This window comes from Phalacrocorax carbo, chromosome 1 (genome assembly GCF_963921805.1).
Source record: "Phalacrocorax carbo chromosome 1, bPhaCar2.1, whole genome shotgun sequence".
In the NCBI taxonomy this organism is placed as follows: Eukaryota; Metazoa; Chordata; class Aves; order Suliformes; family Phalacrocoracidae; genus Phalacrocorax; species Phalacrocorax carbo.
In genome coordinates this window covers 64,033,184-64,055,521 of record NC_087513.1, presented here as the reverse complement: position 1 = coordinate 64,055,521, position 22,338 = coordinate 64,033,184, and the positions used below count along the sequence as shown (strand labels likewise).

General features: G+C 38.2%; 1 protein-coding gene across 2 annotated transcripts in view; it reads left to right on the top strand.

The window, feature by feature from the left end:
• BRAF (B-Raf proto-oncogene, serine/threonine kinase) overlaps positions 1-22,338 on the top strand; it is an 87,810-nt gene that overhangs the window by 50,049 nt on the left and 15,423 nt on the right. For both annotated transcript variants that reach the window (XM_064457226.1, XM_064457236.1), the window contains 10 exons: positions 4,985-5,144; positions 6,769-6,805; positions 11,009-11,145; positions 11,844-11,961; positions 12,677-12,761; positions 15,620-15,796; positions 17,292-17,338; positions 17,926-18,044; positions 18,832-18,963; positions 21,632-21,766. In XM_064457226.1, coding sequence (XP_064313296.1) covers positions 4,985-5,144; positions 6,769-6,805; positions 11,009-11,145; positions 11,844-11,961; positions 12,677-12,761; positions 15,620-15,796; positions 17,292-17,338; positions 17,926-18,044; positions 18,832-18,963; positions 21,632-21,766 — 1,147 coding nt within the window. The remainder of the gene's footprint in view (positions 1-4,984; positions 5,145-6,768; positions 6,806-11,008; positions 11,146-11,843; positions 11,962-12,676; positions 12,762-15,619; positions 15,797-17,291; positions 17,339-17,925; positions 18,045-18,831; positions 18,964-21,631; positions 21,767-22,338) is intronic.

The window sequence follows — 22,338 nt, the reverse complement described above, 5'->3', positions numbered from 1 at the left end:
AAGATATTTAAATGTCTAGAAAAGCTTCTGAAAAGCCAAAGAAACAAGGACATAATCTTGCCTACACCACCACTTAGATCCCCATGTGTTTAAGTGAGCAAAAGCTTTGTGTTTTATGGCATGAAACAATGATGAACTTTGCCCTAAAAATTCTGGCACCAAATCTTTTCCAGACCTCTCCATGTAAATGTCAGCAAACTTCCTACAATATCCAACTCGATATGCACTCTTGCTGAGCCTGGTATCAGAATCTTTAGAAAAATAATCTGTAGTCTGTACAGCAGGTGGGGGAAACCCTCTTGCTCCCCCTTTACTTGCAAAAACATGCTAGTGAACTGAAGCCTAGTTTGGGGGTCTAATGACAGCTTTGTGGGTTCTCTTGATAAGCCCCTGGTATATGAAGCTTTCAGAAATTTTGGGAAAGCATTGCTAAGCTTTGATCTGGTCCCAAAGGCCAGTATAAATGCACACCGTTGTGACAATCCTGGCAGTTGTTTTTTACCTACAAGCCAACATGGATGAAAACAAGTTATCATGGTATAGAAAAATCCACTAATACATAAGAAGCTACAACTGTTACATATCTGTCCCATGATGCTTTTAGACTGACTTCATGGGGTGCTGTAAGAGTGATCTCTAGCTTGTAGTTACAAACTTGTACTGCTATCCTTTTCTCCAAATCAGCCTTTGATCTTGGGTTATTGACTATTTCCAGGCTGCAGAGGTGGGGAAATAATAATAATAAAAAAACCCTGTTTTCTGGCAATATCTATGGAGTGCCACAGTAATTAAATTAGAACATGCTTGGCCTCCAAAATTTACAATTTACCTGCTTACTAGTGTAGTTGAAAAACCATTGTATCCCAGATCCTTAGCAGACCTTAGAAACTGCTCGAAAGTGGAAGTGCACTGTGTTCTTTGTTAACATCAGTAACAAAAACCAAAGCCAATTGTACTCTGGTGTAAACACCCAGAACAATGTGTTGGTGTGCATTTTAGCTTGCAAATGGTTTGGCTTGGTTTGAGCATGAAGCTACCAGGTGAACAGCGTGTACTATGCGGAGCCCTCTGGCTAAACTGAGATGCACTTGTTCAGGCTGGGCAGGGGAGAAGAAAAATCTCAGTGCAGTAAAGATGCTGTAATTTCAAAAGGGCAGTGGCACATGCCCTATAACTGAAGCTAGCTGAATGTGAATTTTCAGTTTAAGTATTTACCTACCTACAGCAAAATAAAAATCCAAGCAAAAAACTTGAAGCCCAAACAAGCCTCTTCTAAGAAAAATCTTTCCTGAGTAGACCAGCTCTTAAATATATGAAACATCACATTGGTGAGTTAAAGGAAATTGAAGAAAATCTGTATTTAGATTTTCTTTCCTATTTGTAAAGTGAGCTAACTTGTATAATTGCAATTTCTAAGATGCAGTGGAGGTACTGTATATGATTTTATACAATTATTTGCTTATAAATAACATAGCATGTGTGAGCACTTGTCTAAGTTACCTTCCTCTTTCCCATGGACCCAATTTTGTTGAATAGTAAATCTGGACACATTGGCACAAAATCTACAACAGGCAAAAATCTACATTTGTCGGCGATTACTCTTCTCTAAAGACAAAACCTCTTTCTGTTTTGTCTTGATAAAAAGGGAGGGAACAATGTACTTATCCCAAATTCATGGTCCAAGGAAAAAGCATGTTCTGTCACACTGCCAGGAAAGGTTATAACATATTAAATGGAGATTTGATAACTCTTATAACTTTGTTGCCTGGGAAGCTGAGAATTGTTTGTTAAAGGAATGCCCGCATCTAAGAGACTGGAAGAAATTGTGCAAGATGAGGTGGTATCTCTCTAATATGTCAGGATATCTACCTCCTTATTTGTAGAAGGTCTGTTCTAGCTAGCAGGTTGTCTGTTAACTGCTCACAAAGGCCACAGGAACAACAGAAACTTTGGTCCTGGTATTTAAACTGCTGCTTTTTTTTTTTTCTGGTCAATATGTTCACTGGTGCTATGTTTGCACAGCCTCTAGAACTAGTTTTGTAACTTGCCTGGAAGAGACAATGTCACCCTTTTCGAAATTATGATGGCTGGTCCTTTTTGCAGCAGTGTCCCTTCTACTCTCCTGGAGTAATTAAAATTTAGGAGTACTATAAGAATGGGTTTTTGGTAGCCAGGAGGGCTGCTGCATTCTTTGTGGTAACATGTTTTCTGTAGATCAAGATCTTGGTGCAGACCAAGATGCAGCTTTTGCTGCAGACAGGCAGAGGCTGGTGGTAATCTCTTCTAAGCTTATGATCTGGCTAGCAAACCACTTGTGTCTTTCTCTTCACTAGGTACCTTTTTCAAGCAAAATTCCCATTTAGCAAAAATAACTTACCTTTTTGTAAGTGTCACAAAGACACCCATGAATGAAATACTGATTATGTAGATGGAGCACATGGCTTACTGCTTATGAGATTCCCATCTCTGGATTTGTTGGTGTCTAAAGCCCAGAGATCTTTGCACTAAACTATTACTAGTTTAGAGACTCCAAAAAAGAGAGTTCTTTATCAGCCTGTAATTGTTTTCAAAAGATCTGAACTTCCCCCAGTTAGAATTTAATGAGTAGAAACAGCTATTCAAATTGTTTTCAAACATGGTATGATGCAGCATGCTATGCTATCTGTGCTAGCAACATGATGGGCATGGTGACCTGTGACCAGAAATACTGCAGTATTTGCAGATTCCCATAGCAGATGACAATTTATGACTCAAGGAGGATGTAATTGCAACAATATTTCCGCAATTTGGTTTTCTCTCCCTTGGCTTACTCATGATCATAGAAAATCTGATTGCTTCTGGTTTTGTCATGTGCCAGAGCTCAAATGCTGTCTCGCAGTCACTCCTAGTGCAGTGATCTGGCGAGGTTCATTACACATTTCCCATAATTTCATTTTTAGAGAACTCTCAGGAAGTTTGAGCAGGAGTTATCTATCCCAACAATGATAGTACTGGCTCAGCTGAGATGCTTGCTAGGCTTTTCTTCTGAAATCTTTCTGTGCAGCATCTGACATGCCTTTACATGAAAATACAGTGCCTTAGAATGTCAGCCAAGTCCTGCACTTGTATCTGTGCAGTGTCCCATCTCCTCATGTGGGTTCTAGTTGCATGATTTCCTTACAAAAACATTCAGGAGTTCAAAACTTCCTAATCTACAATAGAAAAGATTTTACCCAAAGGCACTTGTTAGCAATGAATGAAAACTTGAGCTTATGTATATGTACATCAACTGCATTTAAAAAATGTTTCTGAAATTCTGACCATCTTCTGAAAAGCTGGGTGTTTGAGGCCCTTTCTTAGAGATTTGTCTATTGACAGTTTCAGTTCATTGCTTCCCGGTATCTTCCCAATATTTATATTCTCTCATGTGACAATAGGTAACTATTTTTTAAAAAAATTAAACAGGGTTAAAACCCCTCCCTATTCTTCCCCTGCCCCACTTCCCATACATAATGTAACTATTTTATTACAAGATTTACTAGACTGTTACTTGAATTAATTCACAAGTGCTCTGTTTTGCCATTCTCAATTGTGAGACTGTTGGCCAGGAAGGAAGCGATGACAGGTACTTAGGATACAGATAGCACTGAGTTCTGGGATCAGTGCCAAACTGTGTAAATTCTTCAATGAAAGGTAAGGTAACGGTCTTTAAAGAGACCTGTTTCTGAAAAAATGTTAAGAGATCTTGTTGAAATGTTAGTTGCCCCTAAAAGATCTTTGGAGAGGCCAAGGAGCACTTCACTTTCAGGTGCACTACACCAGGTCCTATTGCTGATTTATGCTGCTATATGGCTTATTTCTGAATCTTTTCCCTGTGGGCGTTGCCTTTGTGGGCATGGTAACCAACCCCTGAGTAACTGAGTGGCTGGAGGACTCTACTCCTCTCTTAGGAGTTGTGTTTTCTGTAAGTTCTAAAAACCTTGTCAGAAATCATGTATATTTTAACATAAAGTTTTCTTTGACAAAGGTGGCAAATGTTTCTCATTGACCCTTTGCATTATTTCTATTAAACTGAATCGTTAGACTTAACAGTGACAGACCTTGACTTGAGTAAGAGATAAATGCCCATTTATTATACTTCAACAAAGTAAATGGATAACCAAAGTAGCGACATTCTGCATTCTTACGAACAAAAAAGCAAGTGTTTAGATGTTTTGTCTTTTAAATACATGATTTGTGATACCATAAATTAAAGACTTTATCTACATTTATGATTGGCAGCATCTGTATTTCTTCAGAAAACTTGTCTGTATAGTCTGAACACTTATCTTTAAAGTCAAATTTATTGCATTGCCTAACTGTAGCACTGTAAATAATGTTGAAATGTTGCTTTATTCAAAGTTATTTCTTAAAGGTTGAGGTTAAGAGGTGATATATTTATTTTTAGTATTAATAATTCATATTACATTGGCCGTAATATTTAATCAGTTATGTTGAGTGACCAATATGTAATTTTCAGTCTTTCCTCACTGAACAAAGATCCCATCCATACGATTTGGTTTGTGACATCTTCTGACCGTAATGTTGACGTGAGATGTTATGCATTTTTAGTTCTCAATGGGTTGCCATTAAAAACAGTGCATTGCGTTGACTCTGAAGTGAGGAAACTACAGAGTATCTTGCTATCTGCAGTGCATGTTGGGCTACATAAATTTTTCACATCAGGATTTTTTATTACTAGTTTGGTATGGTATGTTAGGGTTTTCTGTGTTCTTTTAACTGAACACAGCTGTGTAATTAAGTAGTTTGTGCAGCAGAGAGTTGTTGCAATTCATCGTAGGGGAGTAGGGATCATTCATTATAAATGGGTTTTATGCAGGCCTTTAGATAAGTCTTTTTTAATGTATGTATTATTATAGTTGAAAAGGACTTACCACACCCACTATGCAGTATTTTAAGCCATTTGTAGACCTAAATCCTCTTTTTCCTTGACTTTGTTTCTCAGACCACCAATTCTCCCTAGTCCTTCTCCTTCAAAATCCATTCCAATCCCACAGCCCCTCCGACCAGCAGATGAAGACCATCGGAATCAATTTGGGCAACGGGACCGATCCTCTTCAGCTCCCAATGTTCACATCAATACAATCGAGCCAGTCAATATTGATGTAAGTATTAATAATGTTTGGATCAGGAATAGTAAATTTGAGGTTTCTGTTAGAATATCAGTGCGTTAAATTTATCATGTGTACACAGGGGTGCAGTGTTTCTAAGCTAACCCTTGGTGGCCTGTCAGAATCTTCCTAGATCCCATGTAAGACATTTTAGTTACTGAGAGCTGTAAGAATGCACATAATCCATTCTCCAAAAGCAGAAACTGTCTTTTGATGGTCCTGTCCTTTCATTTTCAAAGAAATATTCTACCACAAACCATTGGGGTTTTTTTGGTCTTTAGTCCTAAGGCTCATGCTGCTAGCTGTACCACAGTGTTAAGAATATGAAACCCAGTAACTGCTCTTGCAAACCATTATACATGTGTTAAGCATATTTCTTTATATGCAAGACAGGGATTTTTAGTATTTGTAATTCAAATAGTATTTCTGGCATTGAAGAAAATTAAATTATTGCAGTAAACTGAGTTCAGATTTACTGAATGTTCCTTAGGATTTCAAAAGCCCAATATATGTTGTTCTGAGACTTCTTTTGGAGTGTTCAGAAACTGCTACACTTAACTTGTTAGCATCCAGAAATTTCAAAAGTGTGGCAGAATTGTAAGTAATAATAAAGGTTGATATTAGGTACAAGGCCAACTAGGACCTTTCAAAATGTTGGTCACAACAACCTCTTTCTAATTTTGCTAATGTATACAGCTTGTATTTTACCCTTAAGTCTGCTGTCTAGAAATTAGTCATTTGTCAGGTGAGCAGTCTTGAAGTCTGCCTGGACACTGAGGCACAAAATCTGTTTTGCATGTGAGCCTAGTGAAAGGTTAAATGTTAGCTGAGTATTAAGAGTGTGGCCACGTAGACATTTGCATATGGTATATGGCAGTGGTGCAGCTGAGAGGCAGGGCCAGTGCTTTTGGCAGCAGTGCAGGTATATAAAGGAATAAAATAATGGTGTAAACCAAAAATAAAAGAAGCTTGATGATGAAAATGGGCATACAGAGGGTAACTCCTAGAATCTTCTAATTTCCTTCTGTTTAGAAAAATCCTTAGTGTAGTTTGCTTTTAGTCTGGAGATAACTTTAAAAGATACTCTCAGTTCACAGTGGATTTCAAGTGAAGGAAACCTTTTACAGTTAGTCATTTCTGAGAAGAACAGAGTGCGCCTGGCTATGCAAATGACGTGCTTTGTTACAAGAAAAAACGAAGCAGAAATCATTTGACTGATGTACCTCAGTACAGGAAATTGGTGTCCCAGCTTCTGATACGACAGTTCAAATAATTTGTGCCCCAAACACTGTAACTAGAATGTTTGGTTCAATATTTCTTCATGCATTTTGGCCAACTGCGTGTTTGATCAATATTTTCATGTCAGCATCTATTTTGAGTAGTGTACATTTCACTTTACTACTGAGAGATGCTGTTTTAAAGCGACTGATTTTGAAAAGTTTAGTAGTATTTATAAATAGTTCTTTGGAGTCACAGCTATTAGTAAGCCAGGGTAGAAAACAACTTTTATTTCATGGACAGTATATGAGGTTATGGATTCTCAATTTGATCAGTCTCAATTGATTCTGGAACGTAAATGATAATACCTAAACTAAACACAATTTTTTTTTTTTAATAGGACTTGATTAGAGACCAGGGTTTACGAGGAGAGGGAGGTAAGTAGTGTTTAAACTAGCTACTGTGCAATATTTTATTACACAACTGCACTGTCCCTTCCCTTTATTCTACTTCCTTCTGAAAACACAGGCACAAAGAAAAATATAACTAGAACAAAAAATGAATTTGCATTTGCTTGTCCATGAACTTAATATTTGTCTGACAAAGGTTTGAGTCATTTGCTGGTCATTCTGGGAGTGGGGGAGACGGAAGGAGAAAAAGTTCTGAAGTGGTATCTCGTTTTTTAGTTTTAAAATTGTCTTGCACCATCACTTTTCTGCTCTCACACGCACAGTCATTCACTCACATCACTGCACATAGATACGCTACAACTTCCCAACTCTCTCGCCAAAATTTTTATGCCTGTTGTTACCTTTCCACGCATGGAAACTTTGGGGTTTTCATCTGAAAACCATCAACGTGGTAGGTGCACCTTCCACATGAACTGCTGCATCCTAAAGCAGCATGAAATACTCCAGTTCTTCTCCCCCTCTACCCCTGCTGAAGATGCTGCTTTGCTGTACTGCATGCCTGTGCTACTCTTGGAACAAGGTTGTTAGGACCTTATCCTAAAGCCAAGTCTCATTATGTTTCCTTCAGTAACATGCAGCCCTAATTCACGGTTAAGTCAGAACTAGTGCCAGAAGATCTATTTTTCTTCTCATGTTATGCATGGGCCTGTTAAGTCACTTCTCTCACAGGCTGTCAAGGTCCTGAGAGGGCTTCTTATGTGCTGTGTTTATTCCTATGAATACAGTAATAATATAAGAATAATAAAAATAGAGAAATAGCAAGTAGGGCAGGCATATGACAGTTTTTCCAACTCCAAATCATTAACACAGTTGTCTCCCACTAATTATATCTTACTTCAGCCATAAGTGAAGTCTGAATTAGCTTAATGCACTCTTTCCTGATTTCTAAGGTTTTGTGCTGTGGGCTATCACTGACTTTTTCTCCCATCCAGATCAGGTAGTTGGTGGGATGGTACCTACCTACTGCGTTGTGTTTGATGGAGCTGTTTTTTCTTATGCCACTGATAGAATGCTTTTTAGAAAGAAATTTTCCTTTAATCCTGCAAGCCTACTGATTTAAAGTTGTCAGTTTTTGCTATTTTTGTATGTGTTGATAGGTGTGGCTCTCCACAGTTTTGCCCATTTTGTCCAGCATTTAAATGTTGTGCTATCACATTGGTTTTAACTTTTGATCATAAACTGTCTGCTTGGCATCTGAAAACAATTGGCTATTCCCAGTCCTGAAACAGTGTTACTAGTAATTGACTTTTTTTCTTCCTTCAAAGTACAGAAGCAATCTATGAATAGGAGTCAAAGCATCCTAGTTATTTCCCATGACTTCTTTCATTTCTTCTATGTGTCTGTCTTTCTGTCTCTGCCTGCCCGTCTCTTTCTCTCTAACAGCCCCTTTGAACCAGCTGATGCGCTGTCTTCGGAAATACCAATCCCGGACTCCCAGTCCCCTCCTTCATTCTGTCCCCAGTGAAATAGTGTTTGATTTTGAGCCTGGCCCAGTGTTCAGAGGTAGTTGGGCTCTTCTTTCTTGTTTTCACCCAAACAAAATAAGTAAAACCACAGATGCTGTTTGTGCCTCACCCTCACACCATGTGTATGTAAGTGTGTGAGTTATCAAAACACCTCTGTTTTTTGCTTGGCCTGGCTGGAATGCTTTGAATGTGCTTTTCACACATACTCACTTTCACCTTTACACGCTTGAAAATGACTATAAATAAAGTCTGACTTAAATCTTCAAAAGCAAGGAATTTCGTAGTTGGGGTTTTTATGTGGACCTTAACATAGTTTTTCTAAACAAAGGTCCTTGGATTGCATTGCAGTGATTTCAAAGATAAAATAATGTCCTTAACTTAGAATTTCCTTGACTGTTCAGTTTAAGTCAGTTCAGTGCTTTAACAGTTTTCTATATTTAATATTCTTTGTTTTTAAAAGTAATCTAGGAAATCAAATGTGAATTACAATCATTTCCATTGATATCTTGTTAGGTCTCAAGCTTTTCAAGTAATGGTCACATCAAGAAGTGCTTCATTTTGAGAATGTGCTATTCATACCACACTGGAGCCCTAGATGGTTTCGACCATGTAGCTTTTATTTAATTAGTAAATTTCCAATGAAAGAGTATTTGTTTCTGTCCTGTACCATGTAAAATAAGATTCTGCCATTTTCATGTCATTGACTCTGGGGGTAATTCAGGCCTAAAGCTGTCAATGGATTTGTTGTATTGCACAAAATCCCAAAAAAACTCTGGGATTTCATATGCTGGAGAAACCAACAATTGAGTAATAGCATGAAATGTAAATATTTGTGTCTATATGTATACATACAGAAGTGGGTAGTTCAGTGCATGTAGTGTCGTTTTCAAACGCTACCATCTTGGCTGTTTCAAAGACTCTTGTTTCAGAGTGTATCAAGAGCAGTTCACCTGATGAACTTGTAAAGTTCTTCCAGAAGTCTTTGTAAGAAGACAGGTGTTCGCAACAAGCAAAGTAGCTACAGAATGGAATACGTTAACATCCAGCTTCGGAGTCCAAGCTAATGGCTTGAGCCCAACATTATCTGAAGTATTCTACTCTAATAACTTGGCAAACAGGCCATCTGGTGTTATTATGAACAGATTAGCTAGAAGGTTCTACAATGTGCTGTAAGCGTTTTAGGTGAAGGGTGAATATTGTGCTAGTGTTTCTATATTGTGGTATTAAAATTTAAGTAGGAGACTTTAGTTACCTCTAAAGAAAATGGACTCTAGTAGAGCTTTGCCATTACAGAGAAAATCTGTAACCCAGTAAACTGTCGGAAAATCGCTCGTGCTCTGAGAACATCATACATTTAATCCCATATATGTGTGATTACAGATGAATAATATAGTAAATATATGACAGTGTAGTGACTGTAACATGAAAATAAACAAAAGTCCATCCTTTACCTCACTGGCTTCCAGCTGCTTGTAAATGTAGTTAGGATGCCCAATATACATCATTACTGTTGCTTTAGCATGTGGGACAAAGCTTATGGATGCTGCATCCCATTTTTGACATGTTGGTATGTCATTATTTTGTGCTTCCCCTTCTAAATGTATGGGGTTTAGCTCAGGGAGGACCAGCAGTGATGGATAGAGTCATATTAATCAGCAAATTAGCTGAACTGCAGCAACAGTTTTAAAAGTCACGAAGTCAGTTTTTTAACTCAAGTTAGCATTAGAAGACCCTTTTTTTGGTAAGAAAGGGGCATCTGAAGGAATAGGAGGAGGAGTATTGTCTTCTGCCACTTCCCAGAGCACTTATGTGAGAGAAAGCATTGGAATGTTGGAGGTCTTGTACAATGACATACATTGTTTAGCAGAGCAGCTTGAATTTAATTAACAGTTGACCCTATTTTATGTCCTTTGCGTTGAGAGGGTCAGCATAACCTTGTTAGAAATAATTATGGTGTATTTTAAAAAGCAGTGTCTAGTTGAAGTGCTCTATTTGTAAAGAGCCATTGGAGCTCTGAAACACAGCTCCGTTAGTGACATTTTCCTGTATAGATTTGTTTAGACAACATACAGGCTACAGATGTACTGTTCTTTTTGTATTTAATAGAATATGCTTCAAATAGCTAACTAAAGTACTTATTATTTCTTAATCCTTTCTACAGCCTAATATTTACTTTTAAATAAGAGCTCTCTGCTAACAGATAGCTTTAAAACAGCCAGATGGTTTTCAGGTGGCACTTGGAGACTCAACTAGAAAACATTTCAATTTTTTGCATTTAGTCTATTTTGATTGCAAAGTACAGTATTTCAGCTATTTATTGGATCACTAAAAGGTTAGCTACAAGAAATCTGCGAGGTAGCTGCTGCTAACTGAAATGTGACTACTTTTTTTTCCTCAAACTGGTGGAATTAAAAAATATTTTTTTCTATTTAAAGAGACATTTTCTTTCTGATAATTCATGAACAAACTGGGCACTATCCGGTATCCAGGGGTGTTTGCTGTAGGCTTGTCTCTTCCTGAAATTGAAGACTTCAACGCTATCTAATATTAGGACAATATTCCTAGTATATGTTTGTTTCCTCTTAACATTTATATTAATGTTTGGAGATACTGCATCTTAAACACAATTCTTGCACCTAATTAGTCAATACATTTTTGTAAGCTGGCTTCTTATAGATAAAATTATCCTGTTTCTGAAATTTAGGTTCAACTGCAGGTTTGTCTGCAACACCTCCTGCCTCTTTGCCTGGGTCACTCACCAATGTGAAAGCATTACAGAAATCACCAGGACCCCAACGGGAAAGAAAATCATCTTCATCCTCAGAAGAGAGAAATAGAATGGTAAGGGAAAGATCAGCTGTTTTCATTTGTAGCATGGAATATTCATAGTATAGAAGTACTACACAACCGTGTTCCTCTCACTTTTCTTTCATCAAAGCCTTCTGAATTCTTTGGAAGATAAGTATAGTAATGATCAAAGACTTTAAGCCAGTAAATAATGGAATATCGAAATTGTGGGACTGATATATAAATCATTTAAATAATTGACTATACTCACTTTTACTCCATTGCACCCAAACATCTTGGTGTGCTTCCTATGACAATGCCAGTTTCCCTTCAAATAACAGCTTAACTCTTCCCACCATTATTTGTGAACTTTGAAAGTTCTAATAATTCTGAAATGTAACAATACATAAAAATGTCCGCGTTTTTTTGATTCACAATTTAGCATTATGATTAAGAATTCAAAAATAAATTACTTTCTTTTTTGTAACAGTTTCTTAATATTTACTGGTTTTAACACTGCCAGAAAACTGTGGCAAATATTTCACACCAGGAAATAATTCAGTATACCGGTGTGCTTAGGTTTTGTGTGTGGCTGGCTTGAAAAGTCAAATGCAGTATCTGAAAAAGAAAGTTATTTTAGGACTTTAATGATATGAAATGCTGATACCAGATCTTTAACAAAGGAGCTGTCTTCACAGATATTAATGCATTTGCTTTCTTCTTCTTCTTCATGTTTATCCATGTATATGAAGAAAACCCTTGGTCGACGGGATTCAAGTGATGATTGGGAGATACCAGATGGACAGATCACAGTTGGACAAAGGATAGGATCTGGATCATTTGGAACAGTCTACAAAGGAAAGTGGCATGGTATGTGGCCATCATGGCAAACAGTTATTCTTAAGCAAGTAACACTGCCTGGTGGGGGTCACCCAGCTGGAGAGCAGCTTTGCAGGAAAGCACCTGGGGATTCTGGCGGACACCTAGTTGAACATGAGCCAGCAGTGTGCCTGTGCCACAAAGAAGGCTAACGGTATCCTGGGCTGCCTTAAGCAAAGCATTGCCAGTAGGTTGAAGGAGGTGATCCTTCCCCTCAACAGTGGTGAGGCCACACCTGGAGTGCTGGGTCCAGTTCTGGGCTCCTCAGTAGAAGACAGACATGGACATACCGGGGAGAGTCCATTGAACGGCCATAAAGATGATTATTAAATTAATTAGTATGCTAAATGGGTAATGTTAGACCTTCAAACTGTTTAGAAACTTAACTCTTGCATGTTGTTCTGAATGAAGTAATTATTAGGGTAAAGGTGAAGCATAGTTACTAGAAAGGCTGAAATATCCATCTTGATGAATGAGGATTTCAAATGTGTATTTGGAAAGCTTTGACTTGGCTAGGATTTCTCAGAGTAAAGTAAGAATAGTGTTTATACATTTTACAGACTATTTACTTACTTCAATATTGTAGGGGTTTATTTCACAAAAGCTAGAAAATGGGGTATCTCAATATTTCTGGTGCACTATATAGCATTTTCTCAGTAGAGGAATGTTTATCCATGGCACTTATTTAAAAATTGCTGTTTTAAAGGTGATGTGGCAGTGAAAATGTTGAATGTTACAGCACCCACACCTCAACAGTTACAGGCTTTCAAAAATGAAGTAGGAGTGCTCAGGTGAGAATATTTTTAACGGCATAAAGTAATGTGTGTAGATTTATGCTTCATTAATCACTGAAATTTTAAATTTCCATTAGAACACGTTGGTCTTATTTCTCCATGATGATACTTCGGGCAGAAAATATAACTTGCCATTTTAAAATATTTCTTTCTATCCGCTGCTAGTTCTTCCTTCCTCTGTATGTGTTTGTCTATACACCTATGTTGCGAATCCGTGTATGTCCTAACACTCAAGGCAGGACTGGTTTTTGCGATTGCACTACCTCCAGGGCACAGTCAAGCCTAAGTGTGAACTGTAAGCCTTTCTTTCCTCTCATCCATGTTTTGAGATTGAATGGGGAGGATGACTAATTGTTGTTCTTGAGCTACAGTACTGCCCATATTTTCCATTGTTTGATAGCTTCTATTCAGTAGCATTGGCTTCTCTTCGAGGTTTTTTTAAATGCATTTCTCATAAAGTCACCTCTTGATTTCTATTTCTCATGTCTACTGCTTGTACTTTCTCAAAGGTTTCTCTTAGGTTCAGCTCCCAAAAGATGATCCACAGAATATTTATTGGGGACGACCACTAGCATCCAAGTGCAATCTTGAGCAGTTCTGAGCATAAATCTGTTTTAAGAAACGCATCAGAAAGAAGGTTTTTGTCTCTGGAAAACTGATGTGTTGAGCTGGGTGCCTGTGCTGGAGGAGCATCCCCAGTACATGGTGAAAAGGGGATTGTCAGCCTTTTTACCCAGGAAATGTTAGTTCTGAAAACTCTTAAGCCCGTAGTTGTAGGGGCTTTCTGGGGTATGCTACTTTTGATATCTGCATATTTTGGACATACCTGCTCAAGAAAACATAATGAAATTAAAAAATCTTGTATTTCATACCTAGTCCAGATTTCTGCTGGCAATCCCATAGCTGGAGTCCAGCCTTTCTCTGTGGTTGATTGTTTCAGCACTTAGAGTAAATAGTCAGTTGTCCTATCCTTTGTCACAGACAAGTCAGATTTACCGTAGTTGTACCTTTTCCGTTATGCTTTATCATTACTTTCTTAGCTTTGAGGTAGGATTTGCAAGAAACTCCGTATTTTTTGTTCACTCAGCAGTTACTCTCAGCATCACTTGACAAATCCTTGAACCGGAAAAAGCACAGTCATATAGTGTAGAACTGTTCTAGTCTGCATTCCTGAGAGGTGGTTGTGGTTGCTGAGGTCCGGTGGGACGGGGGAGAGAATCTGAAGAGCAAAAGTGAGAAAACTCATGGGTTGAGATAAAGACAGTTTAAGTAAAGGAAAAGCCACGCACACAAGCAAAGCAAAAGAAGGAATTCATTCACTACTTCCCATGGGCAGGCAGGTGTTCAGCCATCTCCAGGAAAGCAGGGCTTCATCATGCGTAGCGGTTACTTGGGAAGACAAACGCCATCACTCTGAACGTCTCCCACTTCCTTCTTCCCCCAGCTTTAGATGCTCAGCATGATGTCATATGGTGTGGAATATCCCTTGGGTCAGTTGGGGTCAGCTGTCCCAGCTGTGTCCACTCCCAGCTTCTTTGTGCACCCCCAGCCTGCTCGCTGGTGGGGTGGGGTGAGAGGCAGAAAAGGCCTTGACTCTGTGTAAGTCTTGCTCAGCAGTAACTGAAACATCCCTGTACTATAAACATTTTTGTTCCAGCACAAATCCAAAACATAGCCCTATACTAGCTACTATGAAGAAAATTAACTCTATGCCAGCCAAAACCAGCACAGAGGACAAAGGGGTTCACACTCTAGGCTCCTGTGTTTTTTTTTGTTGGGTTTTTTTTTTAATAAAATAAAGTTTAAAGAGCTCTGCCATCTTCAGCAGCAGAATAGATTTAGGAAGCTACCACGGGTTTTAAGCTTGGTCTGTCAGGTTTCATCAACAGTGACTGCCTTCAGTACCTAGCTGTGTTGGAAGAAGATTGCTTTTATTTTTCCTTAGTCCCTGGGAAAGCTAGGAAATACTCCAGAGCTTTTAGATGCCTCATCTTTGTAATATCTCACTGGTATGTTTGGAGGTAGCTAGTTGTTCTTGTCTATTTGATGACAATAAGAAAGTGATGGACTTTTCCTGGAGGGTGAGGAGAATCTTTCAGATGTCACCTTGTATCAGTAGATTCTTTCAGGCCTTGAATCTACTGGGATATCTACTGAGATAATATTCTCTGTATTGTGAAGTTTTTCTGTCTGGAGTTGCTTCATCTTTGAAATAGGTTTGATTTAATTGGACCAAATTTCTGTGGTGAACTCCAGTCTCTCCCAGTGCTATTTGGAAACAAGTTCATGTCATAACCTTACTGAGGTATAGTTTTCTTACCTGTTTCCATCCTTTCTTGTATGCTAGCTCCATAGAGAGTACAAAATTCTTGTCAAATAAAGCACTGAGAAAAACGGAAGCCGTGTCAAGGAAGTGTGTTGGTGGTTTCTGAACAAAGGGGTTGTCTTTCTTGGAAGCCTCTGAGACTAGAATTTCATTCTGGATGTCCTCTTTATGGGCAGCAACATCTCATAGCTGGACTGGGGCTACACAAAAGCAGACCTGTCGGCAAACAGTCATTCTCCCATGGGGACCTAGTGGTAACAGCATCTTGTGAGCAGTCCTGTGCTGGGTTGCTTGCAAAAGCAGGAGGAAGCAGTGCATATGCCAGAATAGCTATTCCATGTCATCAGGATAAGGAGGGGTAACTGCTGGAATAATTCATGAAACTGAATCTAGTCTTAGTAAAAGTTAAAATTGACCCATCAACTTCTGTTTGGAAGTACATATTTAGACTGTGGTAGATCTGCCTGGATTTTTTCCTGATTTCCCGATCCGCCTGATTTCCTCCCGATTTTTTTCTTTTTTTCAACAGGAAAACACGACATGTGAATATCCTGCTTTTCATGGGTTATTCAACAAAACCCCAGTTGGCTATTGTTACACAATGGTGTGAGGGGTCCAGCTTATATCACCATCTACACATCATTGAGACCAAATTTGAAATGATCAAACTAATTGATATTGCACGACAGACTGCACAAGGCATGGAGTAAGTATCATATTACTTGTTTGCAAATGAGTGTTGCAGCAATATTTACTTACCCCCTTCACACTCTGACTGTCATTGGCAAATAAGGCCAGCGATCTGCTCACTTTTCCAAGTCCAGGGTCCTGCCTTGACAATCAAAGCACTTTGTGATGTGTTTATTATTTTGATTAGTAAAATAGACTTTGTGTTCTTTTCTTGGAATGTAGGGGAAATACAAATCATCAAGAAAATATAGTCTGAGGTAATAGAATAAAGATAACTACAGTGTAGTTAAGCTTTCAATCTTGTGAGCAAAGATTTCGGTTCCAGGCTTTATGATCCTCACAGTGCAGATAGTCTTATGGTAGGAGGTAAAATGTAGTTTAAAAAGATACAACCTGTGGATGAAAGCACAGAATCCTATAAGATAATGCAGAAGGCAGACTGCTCTGTTAGCAAAAAGAATAATTTTTTTTCTCCTTTTAAGTATTGTAGCTCTCTAAATAATAGATTTCAGCGTTTCAAGAAAACATACCTGTTTTGTTCTAAGGACTGTAAGTAATCCTTACTCCTATAGAAGGCAGTTGAGTGAGTTACAATTTACAAAACTAGCCCAATATTGTGTGTCAAAATCAGAACACTGATGTAAGATCGGAGAAATCACCCTCCAGCTGGAAAACCACTATGATGAGTGCAGTTAATTGTGCCATTTTTCTACTAAGTGTTCTATTACATTTTCAGTCAAGAGGTGGGGAGGTGTTTGCTTCAACCAGCCTCAGCCTTCTGTTAGCTTGCTCGGCTCCCCAGGCTCCCTCTGTAGGTAGTGGAGATGCAAAAGCAGTTTTTGAGCATGATTCAAAGCAGAGACATAAATTGGGGCTTTTCCAGCAGGTTTGTGACAATCTCACTGACTAAACAAAGAGCCATGGGAGACAAGTTGCCTAATTTAGGCCATATGTATGCCATGGGGGAAGTACTCTCCTCTGTGTTCCCTGCAATCTTATTTATTCAGTCTGCAATTGGGATCTTTTTTCCAGTCCCATACTAAAAAGCAGTCAGCATACTTGAATGCATGCTGAGATTGGGAAGTACATTTAGCTCCTGCAATTTAGAAACATCTTACCTGAAGCTGTGCCTAGCCCGCAAACTGTCTTGACAGTCACCATTAAGGCTGGGAGGCAGAACGTTCAGCACTGAAGGCATGTCAAAAACCTATAGAAGTTCTTTTATTTTTATTCTGACTATTGAGGTAGAACTGAAAAGCAGAAGTTGGTGCATAATTGTTATTTCATTCTGCAGTAGCATCAGGTTTGAGCTGGAAATCTAAGCTTTATTTTTGTTTTTTTTTCCTGTGACTGTTGCAGGAACTGCCATGGGTAACTGAGGTTTTACCACCTTGATAAAAATGTGCGGTTTGAATATCTACAGGATTTGTGTTTCAGTGATACAGTGAATTTTGAGTTGTTGATTAGTGAAATATCATTTAACCCACCTAATCTATGATGTTCCTTTTCAGTTATTTGCATGCCAAGTCAATCATCCACAGAGACCTCAAGAGTAATAGTATCCTTTCCCAGAGGTATGACTGCAGAACGTGACAGCATTCTTGGTTTGGGTTTTTTTCCTGCCATAAATGATCTTACTGATGTGAAAAGCTGTTCATATGTGAATATTTGCTGAGTTGAAATTCATTGAGAAGGGGTGATATCACTAGTAGCAAAGTAAGGAACACTTACTATATGTATTGATTGATGTGATTGCAATAACGTAGCAAGTTTTATTGTGGTTATCAGAAAGATTTTTTGCATCATTTGGTTTTCTACATGTAATGAAAGATTATACCAGTTCACTCACAGAATATTTTCAGCTTTTCTCGTACTTGGCATTTCAAGAAAGTACTTGGCATTTCAAGAAAGCCAGCTGGGCCATGATCTATTCAGCACTTGGCCCAGTCATTACTTAGGAAACCCTTAAGTACCATAATTCACCATGCTGGCTGCTTAGAACCTGTGTTATATGAAAACGTTCTTCAGTGCTGGTAGATGGTTAAAACTGTTAATGTCTAATAAGGCAAATTTGTAGCTGTTTATTGTTCTTGCAGGACAGGATCAGTACCACTTGTTTGTTTTTCCTTAACATTTCCCCCTTAGATATTTTTCTTCATGAAGACCTCACAGTAAAAATAGGTGATTTTGGTCTAGCTACAGTGAAATCACGGTGGAGCGGGTCCCATCAGTTTGAACAGTTATCTGGATCTATTCTATGGATGGTAAGCAAGGGGGAAGCGATGTGTTTGTTTCAACACATTTGATTGCCATTGGCCAAAGTTTCTAAGACTGTCCCTCCAGCACACTGACATCTACAAGCTGTTTTAATATGGAAAAGCCAAGCAGTAATATGAAGTACTAAAGGAATGCTCTTCAGTTCCTCTTTCCATGTTTTCCGGTAGTTAGCAAAAAGACTTTAGTGTCTTTATCCTTTATTCTGAGGTTTAAACTGAAAATGCTGGCTAAGGAAAAAGGGTATCATTAACCCAGGGTTGAGGAGAAGGTGATGAGAAAAGCCATGGAAAATGTCCTGCAAAGGAGCAGAGGGAACTAGCTCAGCCAAAAGCAAGGTGCTCTTAAGTTTTAAGGATTCGAACATGGTTACTCTGAAGAGGCTGTACAATTTGCTTAAGTCTTAATAAGAAGTATAGTTACAACCTCCTGTGCAATTCCACTTTCTCCTTTTCTCCCTGCAAAAAAGAAGGCTCTGTTAGTTGGCATTATTTTCAGTGTTGTTGTTGTTCTAGTTTCAAAGTAACTTCTTGGTCTAGACAAGGTTATTTTGTTCTGCCATAGAGTAATAAAGGAATCACCTAGCTAAAATGAACCAATGAATTTTGAGATTCATATCAACATCCACTCTATATTAGGACCCAGTAACTCTTGCCTGAAGGCAAGAGTGGGCCTTACACCTGTTATACTCTGGACAAGTCCATGTTTTGTTCCTGGTATACAAGGTGCAGCCTGACATCATGAAATAAAAACTAATTCTTTCCTTTTATGGTACAGGCACCAGAGGTTATTAGGATGCAAGATAAAAACCCATATAGCTTTCAGTCGGATGTGTATGCCTTTGGGATTGTTCTTTATGAATTGATGACTGGACAGTTACCATACTTAAACATCAACAACAGGGACCAGGTAAGGGAAGGGACGGGATTGACTTCAGTCAGTGTGGCCTGAAACAAAGATGATTCAGCCTTGTGAAATGCACAGCCTGACGTTTTGTGTGTTTGACTTGTGTTTCTGATTCTGATGTTATGAGATTGCATTTCTACATTTTCTCGATCTGCCTCAGCCATGTAGCGCCAATTTATTTACTTCTGTTGAGGTGTTGTTTTGTTCTTTTTTACTTTTAAGTATAGAGTTTTAGCTCCTGAGCTTGTTGCCAGGATACTTATTAGGGAGAGAGCAGGTTACTTAATAGTAATCTGGTTTAGAATAGTTCTGCAAAGGCGAAATGATCCTCCATATGTTCAGTTATTCCTCTTCCCCCCGCCCCACCCTTGCACTGAATAATCGTTCAGAAACAGGACAAAATGGAACAGCAGTCATCTCGCTGAATGTTCTATGTTCATTTCAATCTTGAGAAATGCATGCACCATCTAATTGAATTTCAGGATATCAGCATTTCTCAAATCCTTCGTGATGGAGTATATGACTTTCCAGAGTGTGTGAATCCTGCAAGAAGATTACTTAATTGTGAACAAATATTCCTTAAGTCCAATGATACCACATGCCTGCAATATATCTCCACAGGATAGGCACGTTTACGAAGGCATATCTAATTCATGATTTCTGTCTAATCTGAAAATAGTATCTATGCATCAAGATCTTTGGTGTAAACTATTCCATGTCTGGGTGGTGATATATTTATGTTTTATCTGTGTCCGCATCCCTTGTTTTTTCACTGTCAGTACTTGAGAATTGCAACCATAGCAACGTTCATCTGTGAATGCCATTTTATAAGGCTGCTTCCATATTTGTCAGAACACTTCATCCCAATTCATCAAATTTGGAATGACTCCTTTATTATTATTATTAATTTTAATATTTTTTTCCTTTTGAAAGACGGGGAATGTCCAGATTCCTGGCCAGATGGATATAGCCTTCTAAAAGCAGTAATTGGGCATTGTTTTGTTTTTACCTTTTGAGATTTGAAAGATGAGCCCAGTGCTGTGAGTGCTCACAATTGAGTGCTGAAACAAATTTTAAATTGCAAGTGAAGGCAACATATAAAATGTGATCTAATATCTTGAGTTTTGTCACTCCCAGTCTATTGCCTGAAAAGGCATAAATGTTGCTCACTGTATGGTGGTGCATCTACGTCAGCTACTATGAGATAACTAAGAATCTTAGTGAGCAAAGCATCATTCTTGTTACACCTCCGAGTATTTCTCTCACCTTAACAGATTTTTCTAGATGGGCTAGGGCTGTTGTTGTAGTGGTATTCTCTTTCCTCTAATTATAATAAAAGCTTAATCCCTATATTAAATGTAAAGATAGTATTGGTAACAAATAATAATGATTTTTGAATAATTTCAACTGAAGTAGTGTAATTTTTTTAGAAAATAGTAACTTCTAGATGATAAGTCTTATTGCAGCAGAGGTAAGGGACAGGGTAGACAAGTCTTTACTATGAAATGCTGCTCTGGCACACGGGGATTTCTAAAGAAACCATATGGGAGTCTTTTACTCCTCCTCAATGCCAACACAGATGCGACTGAATCAGAAAGTTGAAAAAGGACCAGGATTGTGTTAGTATAAATAACGTGTATAGCTTGCTGGAGATGTAGGGTTTTTCTGTTGGGTTTTTTTTTTTGCCAGTGTCAAGATATGGAATAGTTACACTTCATTAAATATAAGGTATGATACACCTGCTGGGTCTGTCTGAGTATTTGGGAAAGGTAGTGATTATCTGCTGCAGCATGAATGGATCTTTGATTAGCTAGTTTGAAAGGGCTTTTTAGCGTCAGCGTAACCGCAGTACTCAAACCACATTGCATTTGACCTTGGCTTGACATGATGATGTTTGATGTTTTTTTTTTTTATATATCCAAGAGAATACTAACCATATTTATGCTTTGCTTTCTCCTTTCCATTCGTTTACTTTGTTTTATGCTTAAGTTTTATCCTTAGGTGAAATATAAGCCTTCCGTGTTAAAGGAATTACTGTAAATATACAAAGCCTGTCTGTCTCCTCTTCTACAGAGGAGAGGCTGTTTCTCTTTTTCTTTTGTGGGTTTTGTTTTGTGGGGGGTGGGAAAGGTGGTCAGTTGCAAAGAATAAGCTTTTGTGGTAGAAAACTATAGGAAGCAATTAATTCTCAAAAGGTAAGAGTTCTTAATATCTGAAGTTCATGTGTTTCTTAAAATACCTTTCAGCCTGAACTTGCTGTTGACTTATATTATAAAACAGAATATTTATTTTTACAGAGTATTTGTTTTCAGGCATTCTGTTCCTGCCAGAGTTGCTTATTCTTGGTTTTGTAACAGCTTTTAACATCAAACAGCCATTGCTTTCTTAGGTGGCTATTGCTATAAATTGTAACGATGTACTAGCATTCAAGTTTCACAGAAATGAAACTCCTGTCCTTGGAGGAGGAGGAAAAATCCAAGTTTTTCTCTGTACTGAATAGGTTGGCAAGCAGTACTCGACACTTGGTAATTTAAATACCAGATAAAGTTTCCTGGGAACAGAAAACTTGCTGTTGGGACTAAAATGGTCTAGCAAAACGTTAATAATTTGTTACTGTTTGTTTTTTGGACTCATCTTCTTCCCCTTTCATCTTTTTTCCCCTTAAATAAAGATAATTTTTATGGTGGGACGAGGATACCTGTCTCCAGACCTCAGCAAAGTACGGAGCAACTGTCCAAAAGCTATGAAGAGACTAATAGCAGAATGCTTAAAAAAGAAAAGAGATGAGAGACCCCTTTTTCCACAGGTGAGAGATGTTCCTTTTTAATTCTCAGTAGCCTTTACAATTCAAATGTTAAAAATAAAGATCAGGTATGAACTCACTGGCCAGTTCAAAATTTTTTTTGACTAGTGCTATATAGCATGACTTCGTAAGAGTACTGGTTCAGTACCTGGTTAATGCTGTTTAATTAAAAATGTTAATTTTCAAATCAAAAAGCAGGTATTAAAATGGCTTGTGTAGTTGGAAAAGCATTTATGTGTTTGAGAAAGTTTCAACTGGGAGACAGTGAAATTAATAATCGTAATTAGAGATACAAACTAGAACTTGCTGTGTATGTTCTCAGAAATCTTTGAATGCTCCTCGTTGCTCTCCCCCAGGCTTTATGAAGGGAAACTGGTAGTTTTGTTGCAAACCTTGATTTATCATGTCTGCTGAGAAAAGTTTGGATTCTAAAAGCTTGGGGGGAGCTTATTTTTTTGTTTTTTGAATGTAACCAAAGCATTTTCAAAAAATAAGGAGCTCCCCCTGCTGGCTCTATGGTAAATGCTGCCAAAGCTGTGTTAGTTGCAGCAGTGGTAGGTATAGGTACCTTGCAT